The 17,899-nt window shown below is 49.3% G+C and overlaps 1 protein-coding gene and 1 long non-coding RNA gene across 2 annotated transcripts in view; one reads left to right on the top strand and one right to left on the bottom strand.

Moving 5' to 3' along the window:
* Positions 1 to 17,899, bottom strand: part of ATCAY (ATCAY, caytaxin) — a 38,876-nt gene that overhangs the window by 10,722 nt on the left and 10,255 nt on the right. Inside the window, exons 3-8 of the mRNA XM_005661343.3 lie at positions 11,761 to 11,819; positions 7,943 to 8,164; positions 6,203 to 6,388; positions 5,697 to 5,799; positions 4,507 to 4,638; positions 3,765 to 3,851 (exon numbers count right to left, since the gene is read on the bottom strand). Coding sequence (XP_005661400.1) covers positions 3,765 to 3,851; positions 4,507 to 4,638; positions 5,697 to 5,799; positions 6,203 to 6,388; positions 7,943 to 8,164; positions 11,761 to 11,819 — 789 coding nt within the window. The remainder of the gene's footprint in view (positions 1 to 3,764; positions 3,852 to 4,506; positions 4,639 to 5,696; positions 5,800 to 6,202; positions 6,389 to 7,942; positions 8,165 to 11,760; positions 11,820 to 17,899) is intronic.
* Positions 292 to 8,625, top strand: LOC106509459. Its single transcript, XR_002341693.1, has 2 exons — positions 292 to 1,905; positions 8,253 to 8,625. It is a non-coding gene; the product is annotated as an uncharacterized LOC106509459 (long non-coding RNA).

Consider the following 17,899-nt stretch of genomic DNA (forward strand, 5'->3'; position numbering starts at 1 on the left):
GCTAGGGGTTGAATTGGAGCTGCAGCTACCAGCCTACACCACAGCCACAGCAAAACAGGATCCAAGCCATGTCTGTGACTTATACCACAGCTCACAGCAACACTGGATCCTTAACCCACTGAGAGAGGCCAGGGATCAAACCCACATCCTCATGGATCCTAGTTGGGTTGTTAACTGCTGAGCCACAAAGGGAACTCCTTAAATTCTATTTTCTTAATTAATTAATGAATTGGCCATGACAATAATTATCCTTGTCTTTTTTTTTTTTTTTTTTTTTTTTTTAAGGGCTGCACTGGCAGCATATGGAGGTTCCCAGGCTAGGGGTTGAATCGGAGCTGTAGACACTGGCCTACACTACAGCCCCAGCAACTCCAGCTGCATCTGTGACCTGCAGCACAGCTTATGGCAATGCTGGATCCTTAACCCACTGAGCAAGGCCAGGGATCGAACCCTCGTCCTCATGGATGCTAGTCAGGTTCATTAACCACTGAGCCACATTGGGAACTCCCATTAATTAATTTATTTATTGGCCATGCCAGTAATTATCCTTGGAATGTGAATTCTCCCTCAAGTTGGTGTGATGGAAAACTAAAGGGCCCAGGGACAAGGAGTAAGTCTCAGACCAACTCTACCTGAGCTGGGTCTGGTGGGGTACTCTGAAGGTGGACAATCTGATTTGTTGGAAAGGGTTTTTTTTTTAGGGGGAACAGAGGCAACACCTGAGGTCTGAGTACTGGGCTATAAATACAGGTGAAATCACATCATGAGGATGCCCTGATAAGGCCACCTCACTCGTCATCATTGAAAATGGATACCCAGGCTTGGCGTGACCATCCTGTTGGCCTGTGAGCCGAGCTCTGTCTCAGGAAGGGTCACGGGATGTGGTGGTGGGGCTCTCGGGAGGGAGAATTCCAGTTCAGGGTAAGGCGCATAACAGAAGTTCTCTTTGAATTACCATCACAGAACCTCAGGGCTAAGGCTGGGTTGCAGGTCAGAACCCATCTCTGATTTCCTTGGCTTTTTTTGTTTGTTTTGGTTTTTAGGGCCAAACATGTGGCATATGGAAGTTCCCAGGCTAGGGGTCAAATTGGAGCTACAGCTGTCAGCCGACACCACAGGCACAGCAACGCCAGATCCGAGCCAAGTCTTCGACCTATACCACAGCTCACGGCAAATCCTTAACCCACTGAGCAAGGCCAGAGATTGAACCCACATCCTCATGGATACTAGTTGGGATTTTTACCGCTGAGCCACAGTGGGAACTCCCTCCTTGACTTTTAAATGGGGAAGCTCACCTTTCCTTGCCTCTCCCCTTCTGTTTCTCTGAAAGCTCAAAATGAGACCCTTAAAATTCACCATGGGAAAAGCCACCCAAAGTGAGAGAATTATCTGCAAGCAAGACAAATTTTGGTTCCTGAATTACAGGATGTCGAGGATGGAATTAATTCTATTAAGCTGAAGTGCGTGTCTGCCATTTCGCTCGGTGGGCTCATCAATAGCACAAATGATCCATAATTAGTGTTTTAAAGGCCAGATTTCACTCACAGGCAAATATCTGAGGGTGCCTGAGAGTCATTGAATAGAGAGCGTCTGAAGTTGCCTCCTTGTCTCCACTCTGTGACGGTACAACCTCTCTCAAGGCAAAGTTTGGCTCAGTCTCTTAAACTCATCACAGATTCTTCACTGGGAATGTGGAAATGAGGGGTCTTTGTTGAATTCAGTGTTTGAATTATATTACATTAAATGTATGTTCAGTTCTATGTGATTGATGAGGGCATTTAACAAGAGTAAAAAATTTTACTTGCTCTGTGTCTCCAGGTATTTCTATCTCACATATTCCAAAGAAAGAACCAGCTTCTGAGACTCATGGGAGCTCACCTGAAAGCCCTAGGAATATTTTGCCTGGTAAGTGTCTTCATTTACCTGGGGCCTTGAGCCCTGCCTGGAGCCTGTGCTATGCGTATAGTCTATGGCTTTAGACATGTTCATGGTGGGGTCTTAGGCCATTGCATCAGTTACTGAGGAACTCAAGGCCGCATGGGTACTCCATCTCTGAATGGTTAAGCCTTGGTAGAAACCCTGGACACCAAGGTCAGCTTCAGCACTGGCAGTACTTCCTTCACATGGTCACATGTCTTTACAGGGAGAATGAAAGGCTTTGGATATAACTCCAATGGGAAGCTCACTTCTGGCTTCTCCTGGACTCCCAGATGCACCTTTTTCCTATGTCAATTTTAATCTCCATCTTTTCACTGTAATAAACTATAACCACAAGTATAAAAGCTTTTCTGTGGAGTTCCCATCATGTCTCAGCAGTTAGCGAACCTAACTAGGATCCATGAGGATGTGGGTTCGATCCCTGCCTCGCTCAGTGGGTTAAGGATCTGGCGTTGCCGTGAGCTGTGGTGTCGGTCAAAGATGTGGCTTGGATCCCAAGTTGCTGGGGCTGTGGTGTAAGCTGGCAGCCATAGCTCTGATTTGCCCCCTAGCCTGGAAACTTTCATATGCCTCAGTGCAGCCCTAGAAAAAGCCAAAAAAAAAAAAAAAAAAAAAAAAAGCTTTTCTGAGTTCTGTGAGTCCTCATGGTAAATCATCAAACCTGAGAGTGAGGAGTTCCTACTGTGGTGCAATGAGATCGGCAGCATCTTGGAAGCACTGGAATGCAGGTTCAATCCCCAGCCCAGTGTTACGTCAGCTGCGATTTCAGCCTTGGTTGTGGCTCAGATCTAATCCCTGGCCTGGGACTCCATGTGCTGCAGGGTGGCCAAAAAAAAACAAAAAAAAACCAAAAAAACCCCACGTAAAAAAACACACAACATAAGGGTACCCCCAAAACACACATGTATTGGTTCACTGAGTTCTTGTCCAGGGGCCAGTCAGACCCTCCTGATGGCCTAACACCCCTCCCCCACAGATTCCTGAGTGGATGGAACCAGGCTCCCTTCTGAGGAATGTGATGGGCCAATGACCTTGCTGTGTGACTCTTTTTTTTTTTTGTCTTTTTGTCTTTTTGTCTTTTTGCCTTTTCTAGTGCTGCTTCCCGTGGCATATGGAGATTCCCAGGCTAGGGGTCTAATTGGAGCTGTAGCCACCAGCCTACACCACAGCTCATGGCAACGCCGGATCCTTAACCCACTGAGCAAGGCCAGGGATCGAAGCAGCAACCTCATGGTTCCAAGTCTGATTCGTTTCCGCTGCGCCACAACGGGAACTCCAGCTGTGTGACTCTTCTGAGCCTCAGTTTCTTCATCCATGAAATGGGCACAGCCGAGTCAGTCTTTCAGGGTTGTGGTTGTCAGTGTTAAAAGGTATCCAACATTCAATGTGGGAGAGTTGGTTGTTGCTATTTTTCCTGTGACGTTTGTCACAATACAATACAAATGGTTTAAAACCGTTCAAAGCAACTATATAGATTCATCAGAGAGGAGCTGGAAAATGCAGATTAAAAATAAGACACACAAAAACCCAGGTGGGGGAATTCCCACTGTGGCACATTGGAAAGGAATGTGACTAGTATCCATGAGGATGCTGGTTCAATCTCTGGCCTCGCTCGGTGGATTGGGGATCCAGCACTGCTGTGAGCTGTGGTATAGGTTGCAGACTCGGCTCAAATCCTGTGTTGCTGTGGCTGTGGTATAAGCCAGCAGCTGCAGCTCTGATTTGACCCCTGGCCTGGGAACGTCCATACACTGTGGGTGTGTTCCCCCCACCCACCCTCCCCAAAAACACCCAAGTGGGGATCTGGACACAGGTCACAATCTCACCTGATGAAAGGGCGGGAGATGGCCAGCACGGTGCGGATGAACCAGGATGGGTGGACGATGATTAAGGACTTTAGGTTTTTCCGCAATCTGCACGGAGAAGCAGAGGGAACGAGATGGGATCCTCGGGAAAGCCCCGGGGAGGGAGGGACTAAGCAGTGTTACCTTCTCCGTGTGCCTATGATAATCTCCATTTTCAGGGAGGAGGAAGGGTCTCGGTAAAGCTAAACCCTTTTGCAGAGTTTGTAGGTCGGGAATTGATGTCTGGTCCTGGCTCTCTCTTAATTTAGAGGCTGATCATTTGACTGCATTGCCACTTCCCATTCCTGTAAGATTTTCTGGGGCCCCCTGGTTCTGAGCACCTGTTGTGGTCATGTTGAACTGCGTTCCCCTGATTTGGGAACAGGGTCATTGCAGGAGTAACTAAAGGTGAGGTCATATGGGAGCAGGGCCAGGCCCTAATCCAGTACGACTGGTGGCCTTATAAAAGGGGACATTTGCACACAGGCATGCAGAAGGGACATTCTCCCTCACAGCTCCAGGGTTAATTGACTCTGCAGACAACATGACCTTGGACTTCTAGCCTCCAGAATTGGGAGATGATACATGTCTGTTGCTGAAGTCACCCCGTCTGGTGCTTTGTTACAGCCACCTCCACTGACTACTAGATGCCTTTCAAAGGGACCTCAGTGCTCAGGGGCCCTTGTACCGGCTAGGAGTTCTCTCAGCCCCCGCTTCAACTCACCTCCTGTCGATCATCTGGTAACACTTCTTCAGCCAGCCAATGCCAGGCATCCTCCGCCTGGGGGTGGCACCATTTAGGTACACAATCATGTAATCCTCCGCCACCAGGAGTTCCAAACTGCTGATGACATACCTGGTCACAGGGCACAGAGGACAGGGGACCCGGTGACAGGCTCAGACTCAGGAGGCCCAGTCCCTGGGCCTGAACCTCTTGGCACCTGCCTTTCTGCTTCCACCTGCCCTGGATGTGCCGGCCACACCTGTTCAGGTGGTGATGGCTGCCCTGGCACACTCAGCCAGTCAGGGGCAGGAGGCTGATGACCCCAGACCACCCCAAATTTGTGTCAATGGGTGTAATGATTATAGTACTTACTTTTTTATTTAACACTAAGTGCCAAGTGATTTATATGCATGACCTAATCTAGTGTCTCCATTAATCCTGGAAGGTGGGTTTCAACAGCCCCAAACACACCTGGGGAACAGGCACCCACAGCCAATGGTCCACTGCACCAGATGTTAGGGACCCAGGGTCTGTCCCAACCCTGTTCCTCTCTAAGTGATTTCAGAAAAATCCCTCCCTCTCTTTCAGCCTCTACTTCCCCATTTGTAAACTGGGGAGACTGGGCTCCCTGGTATCTGAGGCTGCTTTCCCATCTGAACTTCTGTGGGTACCTCCTTATCCTCTGGCCCACCTGGCACCTGAGCCCCACTGTGTAAGAAGGAAATCTCCATAATAATGATTATAGGTGTAATGATGATTTACTGAGCTCTTACTGTCATCTGCCAGGTGATTTATACATATGGTCTATCTTCATCATAATAAAACTATGATTGTCCTTGGGTAAGTGACTTAACCTCTCTGTGCCTCAGGCTCTGCAGTCACAGAATGGGAGGCAACAGTAACTACCCCACAGGGTGGTGTTGAGGATGAATGTGTTATCACATACCAAGCCCTTACCTTTGAGGCTCCTACATAGTAAATTCTCCATTAATGCTAGTGGTAGTGACAATCGCACCAGTGAGGCCTATAGGGCGAGCGGGGGACTCAGGTGGAGGGCTGCTGGCCACCCAAGCCCTTCCCTGGTGCCAGGCAGAGATCCCACCCAACGTGCTTCTCGCAACCTGGTCCAGCCCACTGGCTGGGACCCTCAGAACTGTCGGCAGCTGGGACACAGCAGGCAGGAAACTTACAGGAAGAGGTTCTCCATGATGTAGTGGTAGTCGGGGAGGCTGCTGTCTGGGAGGAAGCAGGCAGCGAAGACGATGATGGCATTGAGGCCTTCACCATAGTATCCTGGGGAGAGGTAGCCAGTAAATGACCCCAGGCAGAGACGGGCAGAGCCCTCTCTCAGCTCTGAGCCCCACGGATCCGTCGTGTCGCTGGCCTCTATCTTCCCACCTTCTGCTCACATTCAGAGGACTGCTCTGAATCACAGCAGCCTAGCTGGAGAAGCCAGCAAATGCTTGACTGGTCTCTGCCTTTCTTGAGGGATGCCAGCTACCCTTGTAGGCACCTCCAGTGTGCACCTGGCATGTCTGTGCCTGGCCCCCATGTGAATTTCACCCCTACACACCCAGACACGATGGCTTAACATTCCTATGGCTCAGAAGAAGAGACTGAGGTCTAGAGGGGGCCACTGATGGGCCTTCAGTTGCCCCTATGGAGCCAAAAGAGGGCAAAAAGGGTGTGCTCTCACCTCCATGCGTCACCACCCTCATGTAGGGCCGGATCATGTGCAAGTCAATTCGGTGTTCCTGTTCTCCAATGATCACCGTCCGCCAGAGACGCCCGTTGGCGGCACTGCCGTCCTCAGCCGAGCCATCCCCAAACAGATCAGCACTATCTCCAGGCATGTTCTTGGCGGCGGCCACAGGGGTGTCATCTGGAAGCAGGTAGAGGGTGGGGGCGGGGAGGTGAGCAGAAGGGATGCCCCAGTCCAGACATTGGGTCCCTGTCACCTCCCTCCCTAGGCCAGAGGCGAAACCACTCACCTTACTAACAGTGTTAGGTTGGGGCTAGTGGGCAAAAATGGAGGATCTGGGAGTCAAAAAGTCATGCCCAGGAGTTCCCGTCATGGCTCAGTGGTAATGAATCCAACTAGTATCCATGAGGACGCGGGTTTGATCCCTGGCCTCATTCAGTGGGTTGGGGATTCCGCATTGCTGTGGCTTAGCTCCAGTTCACCTCCTAACGTGGGAACTTCCATATGCTGTGGGTTTGGCCCTAAAAAGAAAAAAAAAAGGGTCTTGCCCAAATAATAATTTGTTTTCCAAGTCATGGAACACAGGAAAGTGCTTGGTCAGACAGTTGGCTTGGGTAGAGCCCATTTCTAGCTGTGTGACCTTGCACACATTCTGTCTCTGGCTTCTCATGATTCTTATCTTTTTTTTTTTTTTTTTTTTCTTTTCCTTTTTTGGCTGTGGCTGTGGCACAGAGAAGTTCATGGGCCAGGGATGAAACTCAAGCCACAGCAGTGACAATTCTGGATCCTTAACCTGCTAGGCCACCAGGAAAGTTCTTATCTATTCTTAAAATATCTGTCTCTTTCCCACCTGTTATCCTGCAGTCTTCTGGCCTCAGGAAATGACCTGGCCATTTTCCCAGCTGCTCAGGCCCCAAACCCAGGTATCACCTTCGACCTCTTTCCTGTTCATACTCCATATCCACCCAGCAAGTGCTGTGGCTCTGCTTCTGTCCCCATGGCCAGCACCATTGCCACCTCTCTGACCTGTGTTCTTGCCTCAGGATCTCAGCTCAGATAACTCCACCCTGGTTAGCCTGGTTCAAAGGGTCTCAGCCTGGGCATTTTTGACATTTAGGGCCAGATCACTCTCTGTGTGGGGCTGTCCTAGGCACAGAGGGGTGTGGAGCAGCCTCCCCGCCCCCACACACTTGATGCCAAGAGCCCCCCAGTTGTAATAACTATAGATGGTCCCCAGACATCACCCAGTGTCCCAGGAAGGGGACCAGAATCACCCAAGTGAGACCCCTGCCCTCTCCCCCATCACCTTATTTCCTTCACAGCACCTACGACAAGATACAACTATCTTATGGGCATTTGTACTGTTACTGAGCAGCTGGCTTTCTGATGCTTCACAAGCAGGCAGGCACCCTCTTTTCCAGATGTTTCCCCCTGCCTCCCCACCCCATCAATCAAGATCTGCTCCACAAAAACCTGTGGAGTCAGGGGGAGGCACTTCTTTCTGGTCTTGGTCACCTTTGAGATTTGGGTGCAGGCCATGTCCCCCAGCAAAGTGCACAAGGCCATCCAGACAATGCGTGGAGTCCCAGGGGCTATTCTGGGAACCCCAGGATGGAATCCCTGCCCCTTCCGAGCTTATGGGGATGGGGGCGATCTGGCAAGCTGGCCCTGGAAGCAAAGAGCGCTGGGGTCAGATTTAGGGGCCAGGCAGGTGCAGCAAGCGACGGACCTCACCTTCCCACTCCAGCTCATTGCCGTTCCCCAGGAACTCCAGTGAGTCGGTCTCATCCGGGGTCTCGATGTCATCCACATTGATATCCAGGTCATCAGGGGTGTCCAGGAAGTCATCAGACAGCAGGGAGCCCTCACTCTGGTCCAGGGAAATGTTAATTTCAGGGGCGACGAGCGTCTTTCGCTTACGATGAGCCCCGTTGAAGTTTAGTGTGTTGGGAGGGGCTGTGGGGAAAGAGGAAAAGAGAAAAAACAAAGCAAAACAAAACCAATTACTTTTTCTTTCTCCTCGCCCTCTCTTGTTCCCGAACAGGTGGGGCTCCACTCTACCCTGTCATGTGGAGTGGCTAGAAGTCAGAAGATGGCCTTTTATGGCACCGGTTAATGTAACTGTCTGGCTTGGAGGTCAAGAGTGGACACTGGGACTTTGGGTAGACCTGGGTTCAAAGCCTGATCTTGCTACTCACTAGTGCTCTGTGACCCTGCAGCACCACCATGCTCTGAGCTTGACTCACTTTTACCATCTGCAAAATGGGACTCAAAGGTGAGTTGGGTCAAGGTCAAATGATGACATGGGGATTAGACCTGGCCTCCAGACGGGTGTGCTCTGGATCTGCCAATATCTGTGACTATTGTTCCCTCTGAATAAGACTGACAGAGAATGTCCACATTCTGCTTTTTATCTTTCTGGGATGTTTGTCTCTTTAACAAATAATATCTAGTGATCACGTAACACAGGCCAGGCCCTCCATGAAGCTCTCTGGCATTTTTGTGTTCCGAGTTTGCCATTGCTTTAACAGATGAGCAAACTGAGGCACAGAGGGACAGGATCCTCCCATGTCACTCTGGAGCCAGTCTGGGTGGATATTCCCCATGGTTTGGATTGCTTCCTCCCAAAGACTCTTAGCCTGGACTCTGGGCTCCTTATAAAAGGTGGGTTTTCCTCTTGGGCTTCCCAAGGGGTTAAAGCCATCTGATAGCCCACTGAGCAGAAGCAGCCCCTAGAGTTTATGGGTTTATGTGAGAGGAAAGCCACCACCTCCAGCAAAGCCAGTGCTGGAAAAAAAGGATGATTTTCCAGAGACCTTGGGAATTCACCCCCAGTTTCATCATTCATTCTTTGAGGACAGAATACACAAACCAGGAGGAGATTCCCATTCCCCCCTCTTTTTTTGGCTATGCCCGAAGCATGCACAAGTTCCCAGAAAAGGGATTGAACCCCTGCCACAGCAGTGACAAGGCCTGATCCTTAACCCCCTGAGCCACCAGGGAACTCCTTACACCTCTCTTATCAGACGAAGACATTCATTGATCCCCAATTAAAAGAACCAGCTTCTTACATTTTTTTTTTCCAAACTTTGAATCTCTCAGTCCCTAAGCCTCACAACAGAGGTGATCCAATATTTATAACCCAGAGACACTGGGATGGAAATATGCTCACTGGCAGAAAATTATAAAAATGTACCAGTCCCATTTACCAAGAGCCTGCTATGTGTGGGGCACTAGCATAATTTCTAGATCTCACCAAGACCTCGTGTGATGGGAAGTGCTACCCATTTTACGGATGGGGACGTGGAGGCTGGAACTTGCCCAGGCCTCACAGCTCACCCTGCCTTTTTCACAGGAAGTATGTTGCGAGAGGTGAATCGGGTGTGTTGGGTTTAAAATATTGCTACTCTTCCTGGTGGGTCAAGCTGCAGGTCATAGCATAGTGACAGTAAGATTAAAGGCCCTGGGAAGCAAGATGGCAGTAATGCCACCATTTGGACCTGGAGGACAGGGCATGGAGCCAAAGAAGATTATTCTCCAGCCTTAAAGCCTAACGGAGGAGTTCTCTTGTGGTGCAGTGGGTTAAGGCTCTGGCATCGTCACTGTAACACCTTGAGTTGCTGCTGTGGCGTGGGTTTGATCCCTGGCCCAGGAACTTCCACATGTCATGGATGCAGCCAAAAAAAAAAAAAAAAAACCCAATGGAATTTGCCCTAACGAAATCTAGTGGAACTTGTCCTGCCAAGTTTCAGACTTTGCTGGGAGCCATGACCCCTTTCTGCTTTCCAAGCTCTACCATTTGGAATAAGATCATCTATTCTCTGCCCATCTCACCATTGTATTTTGGAAGCAGAGAACTTGTCTAAATTGTGGGTTCAGAGCTGGAGAGGAATTTGGCCATGGAATGAGTCACACCTGAGTCTTTTTTCCGCTGGAGGCTTGAACCGTCTGACTTATTGAACGCAGCCCAGCCGCATAATGGCAGGCAATCTGCTTTACTCAAAGTCCACTAATTTAAATGTAAATCTCATCTAAAAACCACCCTCAGAGTTCTCTAGGGGTTCAGTGGGTCAAGGCTCCAGCCTTGTCACTGCAGTGGCCCAGGTCCCTGATGTGGTGCAGTTTCGATAGCAGGCCGTGGGCATGGCCAAAAAGGAAAAAATCAAAATAAAAAAACACAGGAATTCTCATTGTGGGTCAGCACTAATGAACCTGGCTAGTATCCATGAGGATGCGGGTTCAATCCCTGGCCTCGCTCAGTGGGTTAAGGATCTGACGTTGTTGTGTGCTGTGGTTTAGGTCACAGATGCAGCCTGGATCCAGGGTCGCTGTGGCCGTGGCATAGGCTGGCAGCTACAGCTCTGATTAGACCCCTAGCCTGGAAACTTTCATATGCCGCTGGTGCAACCCTAAAAAGACAAAAAGTAAAAAAAATGAAAAAACCCGCTCTCAACAGAAATATCCATAATCATGTTTGACACATATCTGGGTACCATGGCCCAGCCAAGTGAATGCGTAAGATTAATTATTACATATGCCATCTCAGGTTCCTTAACTTAATCCTATCTGTAGAATCCTTTTTGCCATGTGAGTGAACATTCATGGGTTCCAAGAATTAGAATCTGGATATCTTTGGGGGTCATTATTCAATCAGCCACACCTAGGAAGTGGGGTACTGTTACTCCACACCCCTCATTTAAAAAAAGTAGGAATTGGCAGCCCAGAGGGATGAAAGGACTTACCCAAGGTCACCCTATGAGGATGTGAAAACATCAGGCTGAGCCCATGTACTCAGGCTGAAAGAAAGGCTGGTATTCTAGGGTGACCAACCATCCTGATCAGCCCCAGAAAACTGGGACAAGTTGGTCCCCCTACCTGGCTCATGGGCACAGTGTGGTGTAGGGGTAGGCAGAGCTGGCTCTCACTGATGTGTGACTTCAGGGGTATGGCTGTCTCTCTCTGGGTAGTCTTTTCCCTGTAGGATGGGTTCTGTGATGGGCTGCATAGGAGAGATACAGGCAGAGCAGAGGCCCTCAGCAGGGCTCTGTGAGGGGTTGCCATTAAGGAGAATACTTGTTCAAAGCGGCCTCTCTGGCTGCTCCAGACATCCTGTCCTCACAGTGTGGGGCTTTGGATCCTTAGAGCCATGAGCCTTCCTGAGGGCTCAGGGCTGCAGAGCCCTTTCAGGGCTGACTTTGTGCCTGGCATCCCCTGGGCACTTTACACAAATCATCTCGTTTAATCTTTGCATGCCCCTGCTGTGGGAGGCTCACTACCTGAATTTAGATGATGAGGAATAGGAGGTACAGAGAGGCTGAGCAACCAGCTCAAGGATGCACAGCAACACTGTGCACCAACTTCATGATGGCGCCCACACACATGGCTCTGGCCCACCACAGCTGCTTTCCTTGCAGGCCTTTGAGTAAAACAGCCCCCTTCCCTGACATTCCAAACCCAGGAGGCATGGCCTCTGACATTTCTACAGTTACAGTCCCAAGTGGAGACCAGACAGACTATGTGTCCATTTCTGCACACAACACACGGAAACTTACAGGACGTGTCTTCTGCAGGACTGCCAAGCAAGTCTATCCCCGTGTCTTCTGGGAGTGGCCTGCAGACCCAGTCAGGAGTGGAATCAGCCACCAAGCACCATTAAGTTCAGCCACAGGATCATGGAGTTCAGAAAAAAATGTTAGCAACAAAATCTATTTAGTTTTGGGATATCACTGGGACAAAATACAACTGTTCCTGAGTACAAAAAATCATAAACCATCGGTGCTGGAGGGCTCCCATCAGATCACTTAATAAATATTAAGCCTACTTTTTTTTTTAATGGGGAAATCTGAGGCCCAGAGAGAAGGAAGTTGTCATTCAGAATGACTTTGGGTCATTAGCAGCATTATTCATGGGTGACCCCCACAGAGTTCGATCTTGGATGAATCATTGCTATTAAATGCAGCCAGAAGTGGTCCAATGGACACAGCAGCTCAACTGAAAGAGCTCTCCATGGCCAATGCTGGACCAGTCTGAACAGTAAAATAAATCATGAAGTATTGGGTTGTGAGACAAAGTATAAAGTAAAATGTCCGGAGTTCCCGTTGTGGCACAGCCAGAATGAATCCAACTGGTAACCACGAGGTTGCGGGTTCAGTCCCTGGCCTTGCTCAGTGGGTTAAGGATCTGGTGTTGCCGTGAGCTGTGGTGCAGACACGGCTCAGATCCCATGTTGCTGTGGCTGCGGCTGGCAGCTACAGTTCCGATTGGACCCGTAGCCTGGGAACCCCCATATGCTCTAGGTGCGGCCATGAAAAAGCAAAAAACAAACAAACAAACAAAAAACCCAAAACCAAAAAACCTAAAATGCCCAGGAGTCCAAAAGGATATAAATAAATGATTGGATAAATAAATAGAGGGGAGAAGAGGCAAATTTTTCCTGCACAGAAGAATTTCAGATAATGTATGTAGATATTCTCCCCTCACAGAGATGGACAGTAGCCCCTCTTCTCTGTAAGTGTGGGCCTTCCACGGAGACTTCCTCCCAAAGGGGATGCATGGAAAGTGGGCAGGCGTGACTTTACAGTGGAGACACCTGACCAGCACCACCTCAGCCAGGGGCCCAAGGTCAACACCAGCAGTGATGAGCCAGGCTGATGGCAGGCACCCTGATATGACGGATGAGACGTCCCCTCCCATGTGGTCCTCCTCCCAGCACCCAGCACCCCAGTCTGACCTCGAGAAAAACACCAAATTCCCACTGAGGGAAATTCTCCAAAACCTGACCACCGTCCTCCAACTGGCCAAGGGCCTCAAGAATGAGGAAAGTCAGGGGAACGGTCACAGCCCAGAGGAGCCTGAGGAGAGGTTGTGACTAAATGTTACATGGAATCTTGGATGGGATCCAAAGAAAAAGGATATTACAAGAAAAGGACTATGGAAATCTCAATAAATTGTGGACTTCGGTTCATAATAATGTATCAAAGAATCCTCTGGTGGACCAGCAGTTAAGGATCTGGCGTTGTCACTGCTGTGGTTTGGATCACTGCTGTGGCACAAGATCCCTGGCCTGGAAACTTCCACATGCCTTGGGCATGGCCGAAAAAAATGTATCAGTATCAGTCAGTTGTATCAAATATATCAGCCTAAAATAATATGTTAATCATAGCAGAAACTGGGTGTGTGTGGAGGGTGTATACAGAAGCTTTCTGTAATATTCTTGCATCCTCTATAAACCTAATACTTCTAAAAAGTAAAATTTTGAAAAAAATAAATGCAGTCAAGTATGTATTGTACCCCCTTCATGGTTGGTGGAGCACAGATTTGCAAAATAAGACTTGTTTCTCTGGCAATTCCCAGATTGTTTTTTTGGACCACAGCTCATGCTGCCAGTTTCTGACCTACGTGCTCTGGCTCCTTTGCTCCCTGGATAAACACTCAGTTCTAAGCAGGTTCTGCAGGGCGCATGGGGCTGTCAGAGGCTCTGGGCATGCTGACTCAGGGAAGCACTGCAGCGTTAATTCATCTCTGCAGCTCAGCAGTGCCAGCTAAACTCAGAGCTGTTTGGGTGGGGAAGGACAGCAGAATGCTTTTCCTTTCCTTGTAAAAAGCCATTTATTCCCTCGCCTGTTTTCCTCATAGGGCACGAACTGGCACCATCTGCAGGGTGGAATTTATCCATGCTTCTTCCTCTCACTGCCCCCACCCACCCACCCACCCTTCCCACCTTTCTGCCCATTCACCTGCTTCAAATGTTCTTTGATTAACCACTACCTTCCAGGTACACTGGGGCAGGGGGAGGGGTCTTGGGATAAAGGAGGAATTGGATGTTACTCTGCTCTCATGGAGGTCAAAAGTCAAAATAGAGCCAGAGGTGCAAAGGAAATGAAGACACATATCCACACAAAAACTCAAATGCTCAGAGCAGCATGATTTCCAGCAGCCAAAAGGTGGAAACAACCCTAACATCCATCAAATGATGAATGGATTAACAAAATATGGTCCACCCATACAATGGAATAGTACTCAGCCATGAAAAGGAGAGAAGCACTGACAATTGCTGCAATGTGAACAGATCTTGAGACCATGATGCTTAGTGAGAGAAGCAGACACAGAAGGACACACGGTGTGTGATTCCATGGAAGGGAAACATCCAGAAGAGGCACTCCCACAGAGACAGAGAGCGGTGGATTCTTAGTTGCTAGAGGCTAGGGGAGAGGGGATGAAGAGTGACTGCTAATGGGGACAGGGTTTCATTTTTGGGGAGATGGAATGTTCTGGAACTAGAGAGAGGTGATGTTGCACAGTAGTGCATTTTAAATCATTATTTTATTTTTCCTTATTCAGCTTCACCTGTGGCAAGGGATCGATCTAAGCCCCATCTGTGACCTACAACACAGCCGGGGATTGATCCTGGCAACGCCACAGAGACAAGTTGGATCATTAAATCACCATGCCACAGTGGGAAATCCCTAACATTATGTAAATTTCATCTCAGTATTTTTGGGGCCTCGCCTACAGCATGCTTAAATTCCCAGGCTTGGGATTGAACCTGCACCATAGCAGCAACCTGAGCCACTGCAGTGACAATGACGTGTCCTTAACCCACTGCACCACAAAGGAACTCCTCACCTCAATTTAAAAAAGAAAAAAGCAAGCTTCAGATTGAGTCAGAAGGTTTAAAAGAGGCATCTTTTTTTTTTTTTTTTTTTTTTCCAGATTGAGGCTGAAGACCCGATCACATGCTCATCTCATGTACACATTGTTCTGTCCCTCTGGTCTGTCACTGACACCCCTGCTCCCAGCCTGGGGAGAGCAGCTGGTAACTCACCAACAACTCCAGGGCCTGGGGTACAGGAGGCACCCTGCCTACCTGCAAAATTAACCCAAATCGTGCTCAGAAACTGCAGACTGACAGCTGATGCACCACCCCTAGTTTTGTCCTGTCCACACAGCTTCTCACAACATTTAAAATATGCTGTCAGGAGCTCCCGTTGTGGCGCAGTGGTTAACGAATCCGACTAGGAACCATGAGGTTGCGGGTTCGATCCCTGCCCTTGCTCAGTGGGTTAATGATCCGGAGTTGCTGTGAGCTGTGATGTGGGTTGCAGACGCGGCTCGGATCCCACGTTGCTGTGGCTCTGGCGTAGGCTGGCAGCTACAGCTCCGATTAGACCCCTAGCCTGGGAACCTCCATATGCCGCAGGAGAGGTCCAAGAACTGGCGAAAAAATTAAAAAATTAAATTAAATTAAAAATAAAATAAAATAAAATATGCTGTCAAATCAGATGTGGCACAAAAAGTCGAGACTTCCATCTTTTCCTGAATCAGATCTGCCCGTCATGCGTGGTAACAACCACCTGGAAGTGACTGTCTGCTGCCCTTGCTCACCTGGGTGTCGGAATTTCCTTCCAGCTCCTTCCCCATTTACGCTGCACCCTCCTTCCCTGCCCCGTGCATCTCAGTCTCAGGCTGTAATCCCTGTTGTTCTAGAATCAGCTAGAACCATAATTTACCCCATGGACAGGGCACTCACTGTGTTGGAAATGTTGGTGGCATCATCTTATTTGCTCCTGTTTTCCCTATGAAGCAGGTAGGAACCCATTTCACAGAGGAGGAAACTGAGGCTGAGCTAGAGGACGCTCGGAGGTTGGAACCCTTCACAGTGGCAGAGGAGCCCAGGCATTGCTCTCTACTGCCCCCTTGTGCCCATTCTGCACATGTGTGCCAACCCCACATGTCCACAGGGCTGCAGCTTTCAAGGCCAGGTAAGACTGGTTCTTTCCCCAAGCCCCAGAAGACTGCAGCTTTTGCAGGGCTAACGCCCCGCCATGATCTCCAAGTGGATCCAGATGGCTCCCTGCGGCACTTACTTTCAGTCCATGCTGGGAAACCCTTGTCAAAAGTGGGGTTCCCCCTAATCCAGCAGGTGTACAATGTGGCTTTATCCTTCTAGTGTGGGTTGAATTGCATCCCCCCAAAACATAATTCAGGTCTTAACTCCCAATACCTGGGAATGTGACCTATTTGGAAATAAGACCATTTATGGACATCATTAAGTTGAGGTATGGAGTTCTATGGTGGCCTAGCAGATTAAACATCTGGCATTGTTACTGCTGTGGTGGGGGTTCCATCACAGACAGGCTTGGGGAACTTCTGCATGCTCTGGAGATGACCAAAAAAAAAAAGTTGGAGTTCCCATTGTGGCTCAGCAGTAATGAACCCAACTAGTATCTATGAGGATGTGGATTTGATCCCTGGCCTCGATCAGTGGATTAAGGATCCAGCATTGCTGTGAGCTGTGGTGGAGGTCATAGACATGGCTCGGATCCCATGTTGCTGTGGCTGTGGTGTAGACCGGCAGCTGCAGGTCTGATTCAACCTCTAGCCTGGGAACTTCCATGTGCCACAGGTGCGGCCCCAAAAAAGAAAAAGAAAAAGGAAAGGTAAGATGAGGTCATAGTGGAGTAGGTGGGCCCTACATCCAATCAGAGGTATGCCTGTAAAAAGAGGGAGGTCTGGACACAGAACTACAGAGTTCTGAGAAGGCCATGTGAAGATGGAAGCAGAGATTGGAGTGAGGCATTCACAAGCCGAGGATTTCCAGTCACCGTCGGAAGCTGGGAGGGGAAGAAGGATCCTTCCTTAGCTTCAGAGGGAATATGGCCCTGCTGACACCTTGATTTTGGATTTTTAGCCTCCAGAACTGTAAAAGAATACATTTCCATCGTTTTAATCCAGTTTGTGGTACCAGCTATAGCAGCTCTGGGAGACTCCTGCACCCTCTCAGTGTGAAATTTCAATTCTGGATTTCTCTCCTGGGCATCCCTTATGGATATGGCTGGCGTTGATGAACCCCCAACCCTGATCTAGCTGGGCTCTTGTACTGCGTTCCTTACCATGCCAAGGTCCTCTTTGCCCCACTGCCTGTGCACATCCCACCCCCTCTGCCTAGAGGGCCACTTCCTGCTTTCTTTGTCTGGTGAACTTGCTTAGCCTTTAAGGCTGGGTGTGCATCCTCCAGGAGACCCTGTCTGAGCCTGACCTCCATCCTGCCCCTGTACTCTGCTTCAGAAACCTCTCTGGGTGCCAAGCCTGTGGAACCGTGTGCTAAACATCTGCTTTCTGGGCAGACTGTGAGCCCTTGCAGGGGAGGAAGTGCGTCTTCCTCTCTTGCTTTGGTGAGTCACCGGCCCGGCCCTGGGAGAAGCAGCCCTCAGTGAGGGTTTGTTGAAGGAGGAATTGAGTGAGGGCATGTTATGTAAGTGGCAGGGAAAGGCCAAAATCTAGAAACACCTGTCATCCAGAAACAGCTGTTATTACAAATAGTTCTGGCTTCAGATGTGGCTCCTGGACCTAGTTCTACCCTCAGATCCTAACCTCTGGTATAATGTTACTCATGGTGTGAAACAAGGGAATTGAGAATAAACCATGGGCCTCAGGACCTCTGAACATGCCTCCTGCTTCCCAACTGGTACCCCCGGGCTTCAACAGCATTCTGATTGGCAGAGATGCCCAGCCTCTGTTTCAGCCTGACTATGGCCACCTCTGGTGCACAGTATCATCAAAAACTCTTTCTGGGCCAAAGTAGGCTTTCCCAAGACTCAAAGCTGGGCCAGCAGTACTGGGGCTTAGTAATAGGACTCCTGCAAAATTAAGCTGAAGGAACTGCTGAGAGGCATCCAAAAATTACTTCTT

Source organism: Sus scrofa, chromosome 2 (genome assembly GCF_000003025.6).
Source record: "Sus scrofa isolate TJ Tabasco breed Duroc chromosome 2, Sscrofa11.1, whole genome shotgun sequence".
NCBI lineage: Eukaryota > Metazoa > Chordata > Mammalia > Artiodactyla > Suidae > Sus > Sus scrofa.